Source organism: Cardiocondyla obscurior, linkage group LG08 (assembly GCF_019399895.1).
Source record: "Cardiocondyla obscurior isolate alpha-2009 linkage group LG08, Cobs3.1, whole genome shotgun sequence".
Classification (NCBI taxonomy): Eukaryota; Metazoa; Arthropoda; class Insecta; order Hymenoptera; family Formicidae; genus Cardiocondyla; species Cardiocondyla obscurior.
In genome coordinates this window covers 1,857,922-1,876,403 of record NC_091871.1, presented here as the reverse complement: position 1 = coordinate 1,876,403, position 18,482 = coordinate 1,857,922, and the positions used below count along the sequence as shown (strand labels likewise).

The following is an 18,482-nucleotide window of genomic DNA, read 5'->3' as shown; positions in this document are numbered from 1 at the left end:
AATAAAACTTATTCACTTATTGGTTTATTTAAAACTGTATTTAAAAATAAAATAATTTTTTAGAAATATTTATTTTAATAAAAAATATATCAAGAATAAGTTCGTATTAACAAGTAACAAATTTGTATTGTATTTTGTAATAAGTATTAATTAGAGGTTTGTTGATATCTCAGGAAGATTATTTGAGATTAGTAAGCATCGCTGACACAACGTCGCCTTTTTTCAACATCTGCTTCTCTGTCGTTCGCCCTGGCAGCATCAGAAGCGCGTTCGCGTTTTTGCAATTAAGTAATTTGCTACTGATTTGATCACCTGTGCTATAAGCCACCGGCAGATTGCCATGCTTTTCCCATTTTATGATCGCTCTTGCGTATTCGGGACGTGGATCCAATTCGTACGACGAATTTAACTGCAATATTAAAATAAAATTATATGAGATTATTACATAATTCTTATTATTATATTATTATTATAGCGTATCTTTTTATTTCGTGAAATAATAAGAACAGACGAACCACAGCTTGCACTACGATTGGCTTCGAATGATTGCCGCACATCTTGTTCAGAAGCGGCAAAAGGAACAAACGCGCGGTAACAGTCGCAGACACTGGATTTCCCGGCAAGCACAAAAAGTACTTCGTCTTGTTTGACAATAGGCAAGTCGCAAATGTAGTTGGCTTACCTGGTTTCATATTTACACGTCCTAGAAAAATACATGTAATAATTTGCGTGAGAAACGTACATTTTAATTAATATTAGTACCAAAAACGATTGGAAACATAGACAACAAAAGTACCAAAATGTATTTTAGCATTAAAACAATTCGTCAAAATAGGCTTCAACAAGTCTCTATCGCCCATTGATACCGAGCCTGTCGTCACAAGAACATCTACTTGATCTATTGCATTCTTGATTTTCATTTCTGTGTCAAAATTCCTGCAAATTAATTGCATTATTAATAACATATTAATTATAATAATTTATAATTGTAATATTTGCAAATGTATGTAAATAATAAATGTTTAACATACGTGTCAACCGCAATTCCAAAATCTAAAGGATTGAAACCATTTTCTTTTAACAGGGAGATCAGAGTTATCTTATTGCTATCGTAAACTTTACCAGGCTCTAAAGGTTTCCCAACCTCTTGTAATTCATCTCCTGTGGACAATACACCTATACGTGGAAGTTTACTAACTGCAATGGTTTTGTAGCCACAAGCCACCAGAAGTCCGATTTCCGCTGGACCAATACTAGTAAATGCTTCCAACACTAAGTCACCGCTTTCTATATCACAGCCAATAGGTCTTCAAAATCCAACGCATAAAAAAAAATAAAATACGTTTTAAAATAAAGATTCAAACAGATAAAATCTATTAAGTCTTTATATAATAATTTTTATACCTAATATCTTGTCCCTCTTTAGGTTCCTTCTTGATTTCAATTTCTTCTTCTTCTTCTCCTTCTCCTTCTGTTTCATTACAGTTTCTTTTCTTTACCAATATTGTATCTTCAACTTGTACAACCGCCGTTGCTTCTGCAATTAGGCAAACGTAGTAAAAAAAAAATAAATTATGACTTATCTACAAAATTTTTATTTTATAGATAAATCGACAAATAAATTGCAATTAAAATTATTTACCGTCGGGAATGGGCGCTCCAGTGTTAACACGCACGCAGGTTCCGGGTTTCAGGGAGGGAATGGAAAGCAGACCAGGCTGAAAGAGTGCTTTTGTTTTCTCTTGCGTTACATTTATAATAAAATAGTATTTATTAACGAAACTTACCACGGCTCCTGCTTTCACGCCACACAACACTTTCCTTCTGCCCTTTCCATCGCTTGCCAGCACCGCGTATCCGTCTTTAATAGAGGCTTTAAACGGTGGCAAATCATATTTAGAATATACGTTATCGGTTAATATTCTGTTGTAGGCATTTTCCACGTTCACAATTTCGGTCTGTATTTTCGGCACACTGAAATTTATTTTTTCCACAGCTTCTTCGACAGAAATCATAGGAAATGGAGACTCTCTCAGGCGTGTCGTTACCTTTACGAAATTTACCTGAAACATTTGACTGTATTACAAAAATTTATATAAAATCTGTCTTCTTTTTTAACGAAAAAAAGTCTCACTGTGCACGGTGTGATACTAGGCTGTTCAGTTTTAGATTTGTAATCAGATTTAGTTTTATTTTGAACGATGCTGTGTACTTTTTCAATTCTCGATTTTTTATCCGAGATCAAGTCTACGGCATGCGGAATGACTGATTTGATTGCTTCAAAACATTCAACTACAGCCTTACACGAACCCGGCAGATTGATAATCAGTGTGTTGTTTCGTATTCCACACACAGCTCTGTAAGCATATCAAAAGTTGCAGCATGACATAATTTTAATAAAGTTACAGAGTAAACTGAAACTAGAGGTTCTACCGAGAAAGCATTGCCATCGGAGTTTTCGTTATGCTCGTCATAAACATCCCCATAGACAATCCAGGAGCTTCTTTATCGATAAATTTCTTGGTCGCCTCAGGTGTAACGTCTCTCTTGGAGAATCCAGTACCACCGATTGTAAAAATGACGTCCATAGCGTACACATCACTCCACATGACTAGGTAATCCTAAAAGCAGCATACATAAATACATGGCACAACTGTAAACGTCAAGTAAAATTTGCCAAAATATTTGTAAGTACCGTTATCGCTGATATATCATCTGGTACAATGCCAGTGTATATAACCTCTCCCTTAACTCCCATCCCAAATGCTGACAAATCTGAGCAGAGAGTTGTTAACAAAGGTCCACTTTTATCGTTCTTCGTATCTTCGGAACAACGGTCACTTACTGAAACGTTGTAATAAAATTATTAGGACGTAAGAAATGTACGATAAATGGTAAACAATTTATAAATATTGTAACCTATAGTATTATATAATTACCAGTTAGAATTGCAATCTTTATCGATGCCATTTGGAGTTATTTTTATAAAGACCCACGATTAAACAATTCGTAACTAATTAAATAACTTCGTTAAATCGATGAATGTATAAAGTAAATGTTGATGAATATATTTCTCATTTAACCTCGTGATACTGGAGCTGTTCTTGAAAACGTTACTCTAATAAGGCCATATTGTTTCATCCTTCTTTATCACTCGGCGAATATTGAATAAGAAAAAAATGATAAGCGGAAAGCATTCCAGTAAAACTTACAAGCACAATGTAAATGGACATTCCTTTACTAAAGTTTCTTCTTTTTTTTTTCTAATAAGTACTAAAATTAAAATCGTTTAAAAGGTAAATTTATGACGGACAGTTAAAACGTAACTGTGAAATTCTTTTACACCAAAACGAAATTGTATTCATAAAAAAATATTTGCAATAAAATAGTTTGAATTACATAAGGACATAATTATACATCTTTTGACGACGCTATTAAAGCCAAAGAACGCGAAAAATAGTCTGTATTCCCCAGCTGAAACAAACATCTTTATTATTGAAGAATTATTTAACAACAGGAGATACATGGCGAAGAGTGCACTCAAATTCTACAATGCACCAGTATGTTTTCGCCCGTATCGTTTTATGCGAAATAAAATAAACGTAATCCTCATGGTATTACCCATTCTCATGTAATCTCCCAATTCCCGCATGCACATTAACCGATGTCAGCAGAAGTCAACATACAAATACACTTATGTAATTGTAAAAAGCAGATTAAGTATATTCGTGATGTATTTCGGATAACCTTGCGACGGGTCCGTACGCCTTTCCCACATTATGCGATTCTTTCGTTAACAACGGTTTAAAGACGGAATGCAACCGAACGGGAAGAGTATTTCAAAACGTCGCTTTTAAATTCATTTCGGATGGAAGATTAAGCGTGCGTCCTCGAGTCAATAGTCGACTAGGCCTCTGGAATAACGGAAAATGGCATGGTTTTTTTTTCAGCAGCATACAAAGTTCGCATTGTTACATCTAGTTGCACCGAATTTGATTCGAGCTTAATTAATCTCATTATCTCAGCGTGAAACGGCCACGCGATAGAGGTAATCGCCAGTGTCTGGCAAATACGAGACGTCGGTGCAACTCGGCAAATTGCTAGCGTCAGAATCGGGGAATTTTACCGATTGTTCCTCGGACTCAATGAACGAAGCGGTGAATCTCGGTATCTCCTACGCGACTCTGTTCTACCACGGTCGCGATCATCGCGCCGATCTCTCTCCCGGTCCCTATCCCGGTCGCGATCACCATCCGTGTCCCGCCTATCGCGACGTACGACGTGATGCCTCGGACTGCGACTTGGACTTGGCGTGCGAGATACGGAAGATCGCGTGTCGGAACTGTGGCCTTCATAGCGATGTCTTCGTTCTCTTTGTCTGCAAAAGAAAAAGCAGAGTTTATATTGTCGAACAAATTAAATTTTTAAAAATCGATACCGCGATTAATCTCCACAAAATCTAAATTTCTTACTTTCTGCGTAGTTTTAAGGACATTTCACGAATCTCGTCTTCTCGATCCTGCCTCTGCTGCTCCATCTTTTCAATTCTTAACTGCTCGGCCTTCTTATCAGCTTTATCTGAAAGAATTTATTTCACATTTACCTTTTATGATGCTCACTTTTCATTTTTCTTAAATGTCAACTTACACTGCCTATTCAGCAAGGCCTGCATTTTCTTTTTAAGCCGCTCTTGCGGTGTGATTTTCAGCGACTGAAAAATAAAAAACTCTTAAAAGTCTACAAAAAGCTGGGAGTGTCAATATTCTCGATATAATTTAAAAGTCTAGTGCCTGTTACACATATAGCATGTAGTATGCACCAATAATTATAAAAAAAAAATAACAAAACATTAATTTTATATTCAAAATTAGAAAAAAAAAAAATAAATGTGGAATATGAATTAATACGTAATGAAAATGAGACGCGCATGCTGAAATTCGTCGTTTAGATGGCATATAGACATTATACTTATATAGATATAGTACTTATATAAGTATGTTCTGTCTTTATTATCTGTGTTAAGTGACTAAGAGAGCGTTATGGTTCTTACTGACTTTATGTCCGCCACCAGAATTTGTACTTAACCCTGCTTTTGGCTTGTTCCTGAAATATTCGGTAAAAATTAAATTCAGAAAAAAATGTTAAATGAATAAAATTGTTTGCTACTTACACGTTTGTATTTATCGATGTCTTTGGTGTTGCTGGACTGGATTTTTCTTCGTTGTCAGACAGTTCCAGCTCAAGACTTGACGATTTTCCACGTCGGCCATAATACCTGAAATAATACAAATCATAAATTTACATTACGCATAATTAAATCTTTACATAAAGCCGTAAAGAAATTTTACCTGGGTAGTGCTGGTGTCTTGTTATCATCGCTTCGCGATCGTTTGCAGCTAGACTGACTTCGCGATCTTGATCTAGATCTCGACGGAGACTTCGATCTCGAGCGAGACTTGGATCTCGACGAGTAGCGCCTTTTCCGATAACTGTCTCTAGAATGGCTCCTGTTGTGTGATTTAGATCTTGATCTTGACGCAGACGTGCTGCTCGAGGACGAAGTCCGTGATCTCTTCAAGCGCGAACGTGATCTAGACCTCGTCGATCGAGAAACTGAGCGCGATCGGGATCTGCTGACACTTCTACAACGCGATCGTGACTTGCTTCGCGTTCGTGATCGTCTGGAGCGACTTCTTGTACGTGATCTTGTATATTTTCGAGGTCTTGAGCGCGTCCGCCTAGATCTAAAGTAAAGTAAACGCTTAGACATATTACAGAATAAAACATCAACCGACCATAATTTTTATGTTCTTTTTTTTACAACTTACCTCACTCTAGATCCACTCCGTTTTCTGTCACGCGTCCTGTACGATTTAGTCCTGCTAATGGAACGTGAACAGCTTCTCGACCTCGACTTGGATATTTTTCTATTAACAATTCTATCATTGAAAGCAGGACTTTCCGACCTCCGGCGTCTGAGATACGAATAATTGACTTTTCTTGAATTTGACGAAGATACGTGTGATGTGCTACCGTGAGTTTCTTCTTCTCCACCGAAGCTTGTGATGTAAGTAATCTGTCCCGTATTTACAGGCGACGCGGACCGCGATCGTGATTTAGAAGAGGATTTTCTGTAAGGATTATATTCCGGGCTCTCCCTTGCCGCATAGCTGAAACAAACATTAAGGATTTTACACAGGTGATAACGCAGAAAAGAATATTTGATTGTGAAGATGTAACAAATCATTACCTAGGCGGACTCATAACGCGACCAATCATTTTCTTTTCTCTGAACGCACGCCTTTCTCTACGCGATCGTCGACCCTTTAGATTTTAAAATAAAAGCATACATTAAAATATAATATATTTTCACAGATATTTATGTAATATGTATAAATATTAATTGTAAAAAAGCATTAGCCGTTCGAATAAAACATTTACCGAGTACATGGCTTTCTCTTCTTCTTGTTTACGAGCCTGTCGCAAAGTTTCGGCTTCCTCAAAATCTTGCGTTAGAAAGCTAAAATAATCAGCACCTAAAAGTCCATATTTTTGAGCTACTAAATTCATCTCGTGTGCCTGAGATGGTTCTATTTGAGATACATCCACGCATATATCTACAAAAAAAATACACAAGTATAATAATTAATTAATGTGGAAAATATTCAGCCAATTATACATTAATTAAAATAGCGTACCTAAATCTATGTCACTATCTTCATCATCGCCTTTTTCCTCCGATATAACTGGATCTGCTGTTTTTACCGGTTCTGGTATTGGCTCTTCAGTTTCGTAATTATACCCAATGGCAGCATTATTAGCAGATTTCTTCTTATCTTTTGCAGCATCCAATTTTGTCGATGAACCAAACTGTTCTTCCAAATGTATTTGATGAAGGAATTTTTCTTCAGTTACTAAAAAAAAAAAAAAATATGGTTAATTAAAAATATATATCGTAAAAAATATTTTCTTTTTTTACACCTTAATTTAAGCCTTTGAGTGCTATGGGCGCATATATACGTCCAGCGAAATCTATCGATATGTAACTGTGGACGCAAATTCGCGCTCAGCGCCAGCCACGCGCCGTCTGTACGAACTGCATAGGCCGTGAATATTGAGCACTCAAAGGGTTAAGGCAGTTAAGAAACATTTCTATATAAAGAAGTAAAGACAAGGAACATACCACCTAAAAATTCATTCTGTACTATTATACGATAACGTTCATAGTTGATATGTCTGTCTTCGCTTGTCAGAGCAATATCAACATCAATGGTATCTGGTGGTTCTGGAATCCAGTCCAGATGAGCCCGTACATCAAAACGATCAATAAGATTGTCATCATTGCCTTGCCATGGCATCCTGTCAATAAAGAAATCATTTGTTATTAATGAACAGATTTAATGATCAGTACTATGCTATAATACTCACATGTTTGCAGGACTGTCACCTGCAGCAGCTATTGCTGGATCCAAGTGTATTTTACATGGTCTACCATGCAGTTGGAGAAACTGAGTAGGATCAGATTTCTAAAAACAGAAACCCAGAACAATTCATTATCATCACATGTGTCTAACGATACCTCCGTTTACCGTTATACCTCAAATGCGGATAGGAAAAAAAAAAAACAAAAGCCAATAATAATAAAAATTGACCAGGGAAAAAAAAAGTTTCCTGTTAAAAAAAGCAATGAGCTGATCAAACCGATCCGTTTGACTTATGAAGAGCGAAGCATTCACGTATTCGTGCATTCTCGTGCAGGTACTTACGATCTTCTCATAGTAATCTCGCCTGCGTTCCGCTCTGCGACGATAATCGACCAGCATACCGCGGATCTTCTTCTCCTGCTTGCGTGCCTCGTGCCACATTCTGCCGCCGGTCTTCTTCACGGAGAAGCTCATCTTCCTCCCTTCGCTGTCGTCGATTAGTGTCGCACGGCTAGCTCAACGCAGGTGCCATTCGTCCAGCTGCAATCGCCAAAAAGTTAAAGCGCTAATAATTGACACGCTCTCCTCTCCCGCGAGACCGACATATTTGAGGCACCATAAACGATGTTGGTGCTATCTCGCGGAGCTGATAGAAATCAGGGTCTCCTGGACGGTATGTACAAATCAAGGTGTGTCAGATCGAAACGAATAACTGTGACTTGATAGAATCTTATTTTTCGTTTCGATCGGGTTATTTTAATTTTTAATAAGTCATTAATAAACTTATTTTAATTTAATATTTAATAGTTATTCAAATTTTTTATAAAATCTAAGTATTTTTATTATAAAAAAGATTTAACTTGGTTAAATCGGAGAGGTCCTTTTTGTCAAGAAACATTTTAAAATAATATTACATAAAGTCAAATAAAGCAGAATATGGTCGAATATAATTTAAATTAATTAAATTAAATAATTTACGTCTCGGGCAATATTAATCAACAGCAAATTTGTCAAATTGTATAATACCGGAGTCGAAGTTTCGCCGGGCCGAGTCTCCAAAACGCTCGAGAAGTATTAAAAGGCTAGAAGGAGTAAAGCGGTGAGACAGTCGGAGCACCGTTCCCGCCAACGCCGTGGCCACTCCTTTTTTGTAATGGTTACCGTTCCCTCCAACGCCGTGGCGGCCGTGGCCACGTCTCTTTCGTAATGGTCGTCACCCTCCGCCCCCTAGTCACGTTGGCGGGAACGGCGACGGTGTTCCGAGAAAGTCCGCTACAAGCCACTACTATCGCCATGACAAATCGAGGAAGAGTTTAGTTGACTTTGAGGTTATGAACAATTTGAACAACAATAAAGACATTATAGTGTAATTATTTAAAAAATATACAAGTTGAATTGCACGAAAAAATAAATTTATATAGGTAAAAAATAGGTAAATAACTATAAAACACTGCAAGACGTTATGTTTTACATTTGCATCGACAATAATATAAATTTATTTTTACAGAATTATTTGGTCAAGAAGTATGATAGTAATATTAATTATAATTGGAAGAGCTTTCGTGAAAAGGAAATAAGAATAAAGATGCAAACGTATATATTATTTAAATAGCAATAATATTTAATGAAAGTGTTTTATAAGAATATTTCTTTTTTAGGTGTAAGATGTATTTAGCAAAGAAATTGAAAGTTATGGTAATATTAAAACTATAATTAATAATGTCCGAAACGTAAATGATTTAATTAATTTAATTTTTAATTTTTTTTTGTAGTTTATCTCAAACGCTGATTCATGCGCGTAAAAATGAAACTCAGGCTTGGCGCGACAATTAATTAAATTATCAGCGGAAGAAGAGATAACTGCAAAAGGTGAAGATGCTTTTGTTTATTATTAACCTTATGTAATATCGTTTCAAATTTTCAATTACATTATTATATATAATAATAATTATAATAATCATCATAATAATGTTATGACAATGTATACACGTTAGATACAAGTTTATTTTCCTTCATCCAGTATGGAGCTTTGTTAATTTTTTTATTTTTTTTATATCTTAATAAATCGGTTTTTTGTTTCTTAATTCACACTTTCACTCTTTCTCTCCTACATACACGCATACACTCGTACACATTTTCTCTTTCTCGTTCTCTTCCTTGTGCTCTATTTCATTCATTCTTTTTTTTTTGTCCCAGATTGAAGCATGCCGAACGGGACCGTCAAGATGTTATCACCTTTCACGCTCGATTCTCGACGAACGTTCACACGTTATCTCTCAGGCGCATCACTTTTTCACCTCTTTCTCTCTCACTCTTTTTCTCTGTCAGTCGTATTATAGTTATATTTGTTTCTGAACACAATGTTTTTACTCATGACGTTAGGAAACTTAGGTTACTTTACTTCCGCCGCGCGGCAACATGTTCCAAAGATTCCTCGAGTAAGTTTTTTTTTCCCTTTGCAAAACGCGCCCCCGGGGAGGCGAACTTTTTTAAAGTCCACGCGCTCACGCGTCCCGCGAGTACAAAATCGCACGCTAAAACGTAATTCATTAAAGAGGAGATTAAGTAACGGGTGCGGATAATGATTCGAACAATTACCTTTCTGAAGCAGAAATTAAGAAATACGCGTCGATCCTCCGTTGCCCGAATTATTCGTTGAAGTTTCAGAAAGCCTGCGACATATGGATCAGTATATAAGTCTGTATCTTTATTTTTCTAAGTATGGGATAGCAAGTGAGTCTGTATTCTATGTATAAAACTTTAAAATTAGAATGATTGAGCGGCTATGGAGAGCACAAGATAATCAATTAAAAAGAAAAAAAAAAGACGCATGACTTTAAAATTATAGCGGGCAGCGGACGATTAAAAAAATTCATCGAAAATCTGTTTCTGCGTTTAAGAACAAATATTAATCAAAGTTTCATGTAGCTTATTATTTTTTAAATCGTAATTTATAGAAATCAAACACCGTTTAACATTTTATTAAAAAAAAAAATGTATATGCGATAATAAATCATTTGGAACATGAATCGCGGCCGGATCTTACGCTATTAAATGTATACATCTCTGTTGTCTGCTAATTGGCTTAAATACTTTGCATTTTGCGACAGCTGAATGGAGTGGACAAATTCATCTCGAGAGACGGTGACTCTCGAACTTGAAACAAAGCGGCGCGTATTCGGAAGGCGAAAAAAGGAATCCTAAAGGGAGATCTCTGCTCCAGCGGACTTTACCCTCTCCGGTTGGGAGAGATTAAACACGCGGGTGAGTTTTTAAAAAACGCACCCTGCTCCGCGTTCTTTCTTGCACGAAAAGAACAAAGAAACAAAAAAAAATATATATATAGAAATTTCGATTTCGCACAGGACGTTCACCTAGTCTCGCGCGTCTTTGACGCGTTTCGTCTTGCTTTTTTTTAGCCATTTAAATTGCTCTGTTCCTCCCGATTCGAGAATTGTACCCTACCGCGGAGCTACCCGTGAAAAAATTTCTTATAAACGTGTTCGGCTTCCGAACGCCAAGGCGTCCTTTAGCTTCTCATTGAAAAACTAACGATCATGCCAAGAAGGGACGCAAAACTTTCACATAAATCCTATTAGTGAGGTAATTTTTTTTTTTTTTTTAGGAGAAATATTGATCGTGTTGTGGAGACTCTATCGGCTTTCAGTGTCTGCAACAAAGAATGTTCTAAGGTAAGAAAGAAAAAAAAAAGGATTATATACACGTTCTTTCTTGACAGACCGTGAATTGTTAAAACCGATCGATTTTGCTACAGGTAAACGATAATAATCATCCAGTCGAAAATCAATAATATCGCTGAAAGAAAAATGATGCGCTTCGATGAATTGTCAAACGCTGCGCTGTGCCCAGGAGTCCGTCGTGAACCAGATTACACCTTTCTCTTCCAAGGAAAAAATGCCCCAGTACCGAATGTCTTCTCTTCAAATTGTCCCCGGTGCGAGAATTAGTTTTTGCGCAATCTTCATCGTGCCAAAGCGGCGAAATAATTCAAGTTGGAAATAGTAAAAAGTAATTCCGAATAGCGTTTCTCTCTCCGAGAACGTCATTAACACCGTTTGCGGGACTAGTGAGCACAGCGTGTAACAAGATGAATTCGGAAGAGGGTACATAATACATATATATACATATATATATACACACACACAAATATATATAAAGGATGTATAATATATAATATTATACGTGTATCCTGTATTAATTATATATTATACACATTATATATAATATATACAACGCTATATATATATATATATATATATATATATATTACATATATGCATGTGTTTTATATATATATATGTATATGAATATATATATATATATCGCACATCGTCTATACTTATAGAGCGTACTGATTTTTGCCGTTCAACAAGGTATTGTTCGTGAAGACGCTCGGGATTTGTCATAGAAAATCCTGAACGTCCCGCCATTTAATCTCTCTACATCTAACAAATCATATCCTGTACAACTTCAATTGCGAAAATTATCAAAAAGGTCGTTGAGGTAAGATGCGACACATCTCGTTTTACGTTTCCCCTTTATCTTTCTTCTTTTTCTTTTAGACGATTTCTCGGAGAGCTGCTCTCTTTAGATATTTATTTACGTCATAGTGAATCTATCTATTTTTAAGCATTGCTTTCGAGCTATCTAATCACAACACAGACTCGTTACGAACTCTTGAATTTCACTGCATCTTAAGCGCCGATTCGCCGCGGATCTCAAGGCAATATAAAAAACATTTATGGTACAAGTGTCGACGGGCTCCGTATTCCTATTTTGTCCGTTGGTGATTTACATATTATTAGATACTGTTAGAAAATTTCCTTCCGTTCGGTAACTTATTATAAATTCGAGTATAACAAACTTCAACATCTGAGTTGCAATATAGAACGTCTCGTTTACATCTTCGTTTAAATCGTTATCTGCAAACGTTCCCCCGTGTTGCACGTGTATAAAAATATACAAATCATTCGAAAGGCCGCACGAATAAAATGATTCTTAGCAGATCGAATGGCTTGTGAAACGTTAGACTTTTCTCAGCTACTCGAAAGTATCTTATATTTCTCATATATTTACAACTAATACAACAAGAATTCAAATCTAAATTTCACAGTGAGACTCGTTACTTTTCCAGAAAATACATTGTAAGAATTCTCTTGGTCGTCTAATACCTTTTTCTTTGTCTTTTTTTTTCTTTTTTCATTATTTTTTTTTTGGCCAAGCTCTTTTGACAATAGTCGCAGTCGCGCAGACGAAATTGTTTTACCACTGCTATGTTTATTTCGCGCGTTAAAATTTTCGTACAAAAAAGACGTCGCAATTAAAACGTTAAAGATGACGGTTGTACCGGAAATTACACATGTAGCTTCGTTTGTCGGAGACCACAAAAGGATAATTAAAATCGAATATGGAACGTTTCAACAGTTCGATAACTGTAAATCGGCAAGATCCGTCGGAAAAAAAAAAAAAAAATTTTACTCACATATAATGCAATAATTGTGACATAATGCAGGTAAATTATTCTCCAAATCTCTTGGTCTCCACTCGTGCGCTCACTTTCGTATGGAAGAGTATAAAAAGCCGCAAATATAAAATACACCTTGTAAACAGACTTGGTACCCTCACATTTTGCTATCGCGATTGCGGGAAAGCAACATGCATATTTCTTTAAGATTTCTTTCTCTTTACAGTGTATATTATTAATAATTTCTATTAAACGTCATATTTCTTTTTTTTTTTTTTTCCTTCCTCTGTAATATTCTGGGTGGTATAGAGATTATGGTTGCGTTCCAGTGTGATCTGCCTTCAGGTACTATACTACACTTACGATTGGTAGTCCTCATGTCAGAATATGGTTGATGATAAGAAAGGAATTAGTGGTTTCTATTTTCTTTTCTTTGTCATCTAGTTTTATAGTACATAAATAATTAAAAAAAAAAAAAAAAAAAGAGAGATCGCATTTCAATCGAGATTTAAAATGTTGGACCGAATAAAAGTAGAGTTGTATAAATAAGGGAGCTACATCACGATTGGCGCGAATGGCATAAGCGCAGCGACCATCGGAAGAGGCAAAACGGCAAAAATCAATGACGATTGGCGTTGAAAACATGTGTATGCGAGTACGCGCGTATTGTTTATTATAAAGTATCTAGGTTCTTTGTATGATTATATCATTCTTGATCGATCTTATGTGTATGCTGCTTTTTTTTAACTTTCTTATTACTGCTTCATTTTTTTTATGTATAAATATGTATTGTTGTTAAGCCGCGCAAACCTCGTTCGTTTAAAGTCCTTGTTAACAACAAACTGACGCTTGCAACATTCTTGTCTTCCATTATTTAAAGTAAATAAAAGATTCGAGTTTACAATGTCTGTGTGGTTTTTTTTTTTTTTTTACCTTCTCACACTTAAAAGCTAGACCTAAAGCTGCTCTTATTATTTAAGTATATTGTACAAATAACTAACAGTCAACGCGACTGTTTGCTCGCAAGTACTTGCTAAACCGTTTACATTCGTGACATCGTGTATAAAACTCTATTGGAGTACATGCTTACATTGGTAATTCTTACTTTTCTCCTGCATTTTTTTTTGTTACGCGGTAATAATAATAATTATCACTTTTTCGCTCTCTAGGCCACACAGTTTGGTTGCCGAAAGTTTTCCGCTCAGCCGTTTCCGTGAAAAACCGCCAAGAGTGTCTGTGGAAATCGGGCAGGACCCGAGAGGCCAGCTGGGTTCATCCTCACTAGACCATTACTGTCTGTTCACGCTCGAAGCTTTCGTCAAATCCTCCATGTTAGACACATATATATCCACTATCAACGTAGGGCTAGTCAGCTTGATAAAAAATACGAAAATTCAGCAACAAAACAGAAATAGAAGTTTCCTTTCTTTCCCCTTTCGTCTTGTTTTCTACTCGCTGGACTTTTCGTACAGTCGTTAAACGCCGCCGAGCTTTTTCGTTTCTAACGATCTCTTAATGCACAGAGAAATTTGGGCTTTGTGACTTGCGGTTGTCTCGTGGATTATTCCGGGAAATTTCGTTTGCATTTTTTAGAATTGTTCAGCCGAACCAGCATGTTCAAACGTCTTTTTGAATCCCTTGCCGAAATTATGGCTAATCGCGATACCTTACTGTGCTCGTCGTCTTTTTTTTATTTTTTTTTTTCTGCGTTGTTTTGACTTTGCGATGAAAGGGTAGCGTCGGGGAAACGACTTTCAACATGTTCAAATGCTTTTCCCTTTCGTCAATGCCGTAACATAGTCCAAGGCATGCCGTCTCTGTGAATCGGCTACTTGTCTTCCTCGCGGTTTTGCGCTTTCACGACAAGCTGTATTGTCCACCGTCAGCTGCCCTTTCTCACCATTTTAGTGGATGGCGACCGGGCTCTGTTGGACGCACACCCCGACCATAGGGCTATCCTCTCTCTCTGGATCTCGCTGATTACCGGACGACACCGTTGACGGCTGCCTGACCATTCCGTGTGTGTCGGTAGCTGAGTAGCCGTAGTTGTAGAAATTCTGCTGCTGAATCATCGGCGAGGTCATCATCGCGGGCAGATGGGGTATACCAGGTAGAATTAGGCTATTGTACGATCCAAGGGAGCTCTGTATCAGAGAGCTGTCCATGGACTGCATGGACATCGGGGCGGACGTGGGCACTCCGGTGGCCGACGTCGATGGGTAGCCCGTTGTTATGGCACGCCGACTGCCCGTGTGACGAGGCGAGGACTCGCAGTCCATGGGCTGGTAGCTACCACCAGGGAGACTTGACGCTTGTATTTGCTGCAGGCTGCCGCCGTTGCTGCTGCCGCTGCTGCCCTGTCCCGACATGGTTACCAGTCCTGGGGCACGGAAAAAAGATTCAGTTAGTACAAAAAAGTGAGGCACAATTCTCTCACAATGTAGACTTAAATATTTATATATGTATATATGTATGCATGTATACATATATACACTAATGTTATAATCATCCACGAAAACCGCTCTAGCCTTACAATCGAATAATCACTAATAAAAGTAAATAAAATGTCAAACGTCTACAGGGACATTTGCAGGCAATAATCTCCGTTGCAACCGTTTTTTTTATATATATATATTTTTTTTTTCTTTACTCACGTTTCGAAAGGCATAACATGCTTTGAACATTACGCCCGGTTTCACGAACGCGAGTTAATCTAATCGATTGGTTAACTTTCAGAGTTGCAACCAATGTTTCATAAAACCTATGCATTTTTGACATCAGTTTTATGTTCAGCGATCGTAACTCTGAAAGTTAATCGACCGATTAATTTAACTCGCGCTCGTGAAACCGGGCATTAGACGAATTATCGATAGCTTTAATTTTTCTTCGTCCTTAACTTTAAGTCGTTAGAGATAATCGAGCAACAAACACTTGACACGTCAGTGGTCACAAGAATGTAAATCCGAATTCCTATGCGAGATCTCTACTCGTTTGGCGCAAAGTGCATACTATAGAACGACTCGCCAAAGTGATCAAAATAATTACATCGAATTACGTTAACTGAATGGCGTACTTCAGGAAATATAAAACGTTCATGTAATCGCGTTGTGACCTCCTCTTAATTCTATACACAATAAATTAATGTGCAATTGGGATTTTACATTAGACAAACTTAAAAAGACGGGGGGAATACAATGGTAAATACATATATGTGTACATATATGCACATGTACGTACACATATATATATTATATACATATATATAAATATAACTGATATAGACAAGACTTATTTCACAGAAACGTTACACTTTCATGTCCCATTTACAGCGTCGCACTTGTAAAGTGCGCGATGCAAGCAGCTAAAGCATGCACAAAAAAAATTAGAAGACAATGATGTGAGAAACTTTTCTACAAAACAGAAATTCGCTCAACACAGATGCAGTACTTTCAGTTGGAATATGTTCTGCAATGCTCATCCCCGGCAGCAGCAACGACAATCGCGTAAAACAACTTGACATTTGTCAATCTCACAGCGAAAACACGTGAAAACGGCGAAGAGAAACATATTCCAGCAGTGACATGATGTTCCTTTTTTTTTTTTTTTTTTTTCTTGTCCTTATGTTCTAAGATATAGTTATCAAAAAGGACAATCTCGCGTTGTAATATGTCATTGGCCTCGCGGTAAACGTTAGTCGTGTTAATACATCGTGTCGACAAAGGTTCATAGGGTCACGGGCTAGCAATGTAAATCCGTGTCCCAGAAGGGAGTATATGTTTTTAAGCAAGCAAAGCCTTCGGCGCAATACATTCGAGGCCAGGATATGACTTATCAGGGACATCGTTAGTTTTTAGCGTGTGTAGGATTGTTTGTTAGATACAGAACTTACTTATGTTAGTAAGTAAGATTAGGGTTGGGGCCTAGGACAGGTCGTCGCCGCCCCGCGGATACGACAGTCATCGAGCCACGTATTGTCCCCCCATCATATCTACGGGCAACAACAACAAGTATCGCTTAGTTTGCGCAGAAAATAAAATTAAAATACGTCGTTGGAAAGGGAGGGAATCAATCGCGAAATCGAGCGCATATACAAGATTTTGGCGTTCACCGATGCGAAATATCTTTAATTCGTTAAGTAATAATCACTCGACTATGTAACCTCGATTTTTAAGATAAATACAAAAAAATCTCGTTTTAAAAAGTTACAAAATAAATAATTAAAAAAATTAAAAAAAAAAAAAAGGTTGAAAACTTCTTATTTTCTGCACAAATCAAAACCTTCCTAAACTCTCAATAGAACTGTCCGCCTTGAGTTTTCGTTTATATCTACCTTATGCTCAATTATTCAAAGATAGTCAATAACAGCTGGAATATCATTATCCATTAAATCATCTTTTCTTTTTTGAATCGCTCTTTAAAAACGATTTCGCACGTCGGGAATTCCTGTAAGCTCTCAAGACTCTATTGCAGCCTGAACAGAACATGTGATTGTAGTTAAATATCAACCTGCCTCTTAGTTATTACATTTTATACAGAACTATCCGTATTGACGGCCGGGCAGTAAGAAAAAAAAGTCGTGACTTTTATTTCTATAGCGGCACCCATTTGCTGAGAAGACCGAGTCAGAGGAAACTATGGATTAAACGTATCATTAGGTGAAGTAATCAAATATGATATTAATAATGAATGATGAATGAAATCAAGCGACATAGAGCCATACTCTGATAGTAAGATCATGTTTCTCGCTGCAATTAATCGTTTAAGATACAATTATTGTGACATAATGCAAACCTGACACGTTTTCAACTCTGGCCGTCATCGTCGTGGGAATCGCAAAAGCCGCGCGACGCGGCATCGCACGTGGACGCGAAATAGGCAGTGGTGACGTTGAAAACCTGCCAGTTTTTTTGTTTCTTTTCATTTTTTTTTCTTTTTTTTCCCTCGAAGAAACTCAGATGTGAAGCACATAAATGCGTATATTCGGTACTTCTCTTCTCTATGTTACACAGTGATTTGGCAGAATGGGTTGACGCTGAACGGTCGTTCGAACTTACCATGATCCTGGCTCATCGGCATCACTGCCGGACTCGTGCTCGCGCTATTGGCAGCGGCGACGTTCGTGTTGGTCCCCTCGTCGGCTGTCCTCTTAAAGAAGTTGTGCTGAAGCGCGTAATACGGCGTTACTCGCGTCTTCGGGTCGAAGTCTAACATTCGTACGATTAGGTCCTTGAACTTGAGATAGTCGGACATCGAGTGGCCAGGCTCCCCTATCCTCCTGCCACCCGGGCCGCCATTCTCGACACCTAGAATATCGTGTAAGCGCCTCGTGCCGGGAGGCTTGTATTTTTTACCATCCTTGGACTTTTTCAGCACGTACGAGCCATCCGTGGGGACTTTGTCAAAGTACTTCCGCGCCTTGTGCGCTTGGTCCAGTATATGTTTCGGCGGCATTCCTAGTACTTCTACGATTTTGTTCATTTGATCGACCTGCGGATCACAAGGGAAATATTTTACGCTGCTTAGTATGTATAGATCTACGCTACGATTACTGTAACAAGAACTCTCGGACCATG

The 18,482-nt window shown here is 37.5% G+C and overlaps 2 protein-coding genes and 1 long non-coding RNA gene across 4 annotated transcripts in view; 1 reads left to right on the top strand and 2 right to left on the bottom strand.

Annotated features, from left to right (window-relative positions):
• Nucleotides 1–52: 52 nt before the first annotated feature.
• LOC139104835 (uncharacterized) lies at nt 53–8,055 on the bottom strand. The gene is made up of 23 exons (XM_070660545.1): nt 7,767–8,055; nt 7,429–7,526; nt 7,184–7,359; nt 6,699–6,914; nt 6,442–6,617; nt 6,251–6,324; nt 5,829–6,170; nt 5,349–5,744; nt 5,171–5,275; nt 5,055–5,103; nt 4,648–4,711; nt 4,473–4,578; nt 4,127–4,378; nt 2,696–2,840; nt 2,434–2,621; nt 2,135–2,357; nt 1,788–2,063; nt 1,643–1,718; nt 1,405–1,537; nt 1,032–1,307; nt 797–936; nt 516–703; nt 53–409 (listed from the first exon to the last, which is right to left on the bottom strand). Exons 1-23 carry the CDS (start codon nt 7,896–7,898, stop codon nt 179–181), a joined length of 4,062 nt encoding a protein of 1,353 aa, XP_070516646.1. The 5' UTR covers nt 7,899–8,055; the 3' UTR covers nt 53–178.
• Nucleotides 8,056–8,717: 662 nt separating this feature from the next.
• LOC139104969 (uncharacterized) lies at nt 8,718–13,842 on the top strand. The gene is made up of 6 exons (XR_011546106.1): nt 8,718–8,856; nt 8,932–9,017; nt 9,083–9,119; nt 9,197–10,688; nt 11,050–11,116; nt 11,200–13,842. It is a non-coding gene; the product is annotated as an uncharacterized lncRNA (long non-coding RNA).
• Mnb (minibrain) overlaps nt 12,477–18,482 on the bottom strand; it is a 57,033-nt gene continuing 51,027 nt past the window's right edge. Inside the window, exons 8-10 of one of the 2 annotated variants that reach the window (XR_011546104.1) lie at nt 17,964–18,396; nt 17,240–17,380; nt 15,189–15,289 (exon numbers count right to left, since the gene is read on the bottom strand). Coding sequence is in view for 1 of the 2 variants with exons in the window: in XM_070660742.1 (XP_070516843.1) it covers nt 14,814–15,289; nt 17,964–18,396 (909 nt within the window). In the remaining variant the exon portion in view is untranslated. Of the gene's footprint in view, nt 15,290–17,239; nt 17,381–17,963; nt 18,397–18,482 lie in introns of both variants that reach the window. The other variant, XM_070660742.1, reaches the window with a different exon arrangement.

Coding starts and splice junctions, on each gene's coding strand:
- LOC139104835 (XM_070660545.1), bottom strand. CDS start 7,898: ATGAGCTTCTCCGTGAAGAAGACCGGCGGCAGAATGTGGCACGAGGCA. Junction 7,360..7,428: donor GGTGACAGTCCTGCAAACAT/GTGAGTATTATA, acceptor CTTTATTGACAG/GATGCCATGGCAAGGCAATG. Junction 2,841..4,126: donor TTGAGTCCGAGGAACAATCG/GTAAAATTCCCC, acceptor CGTTTCAGTAAG/TGACCGTTGTTCCGAAGATA.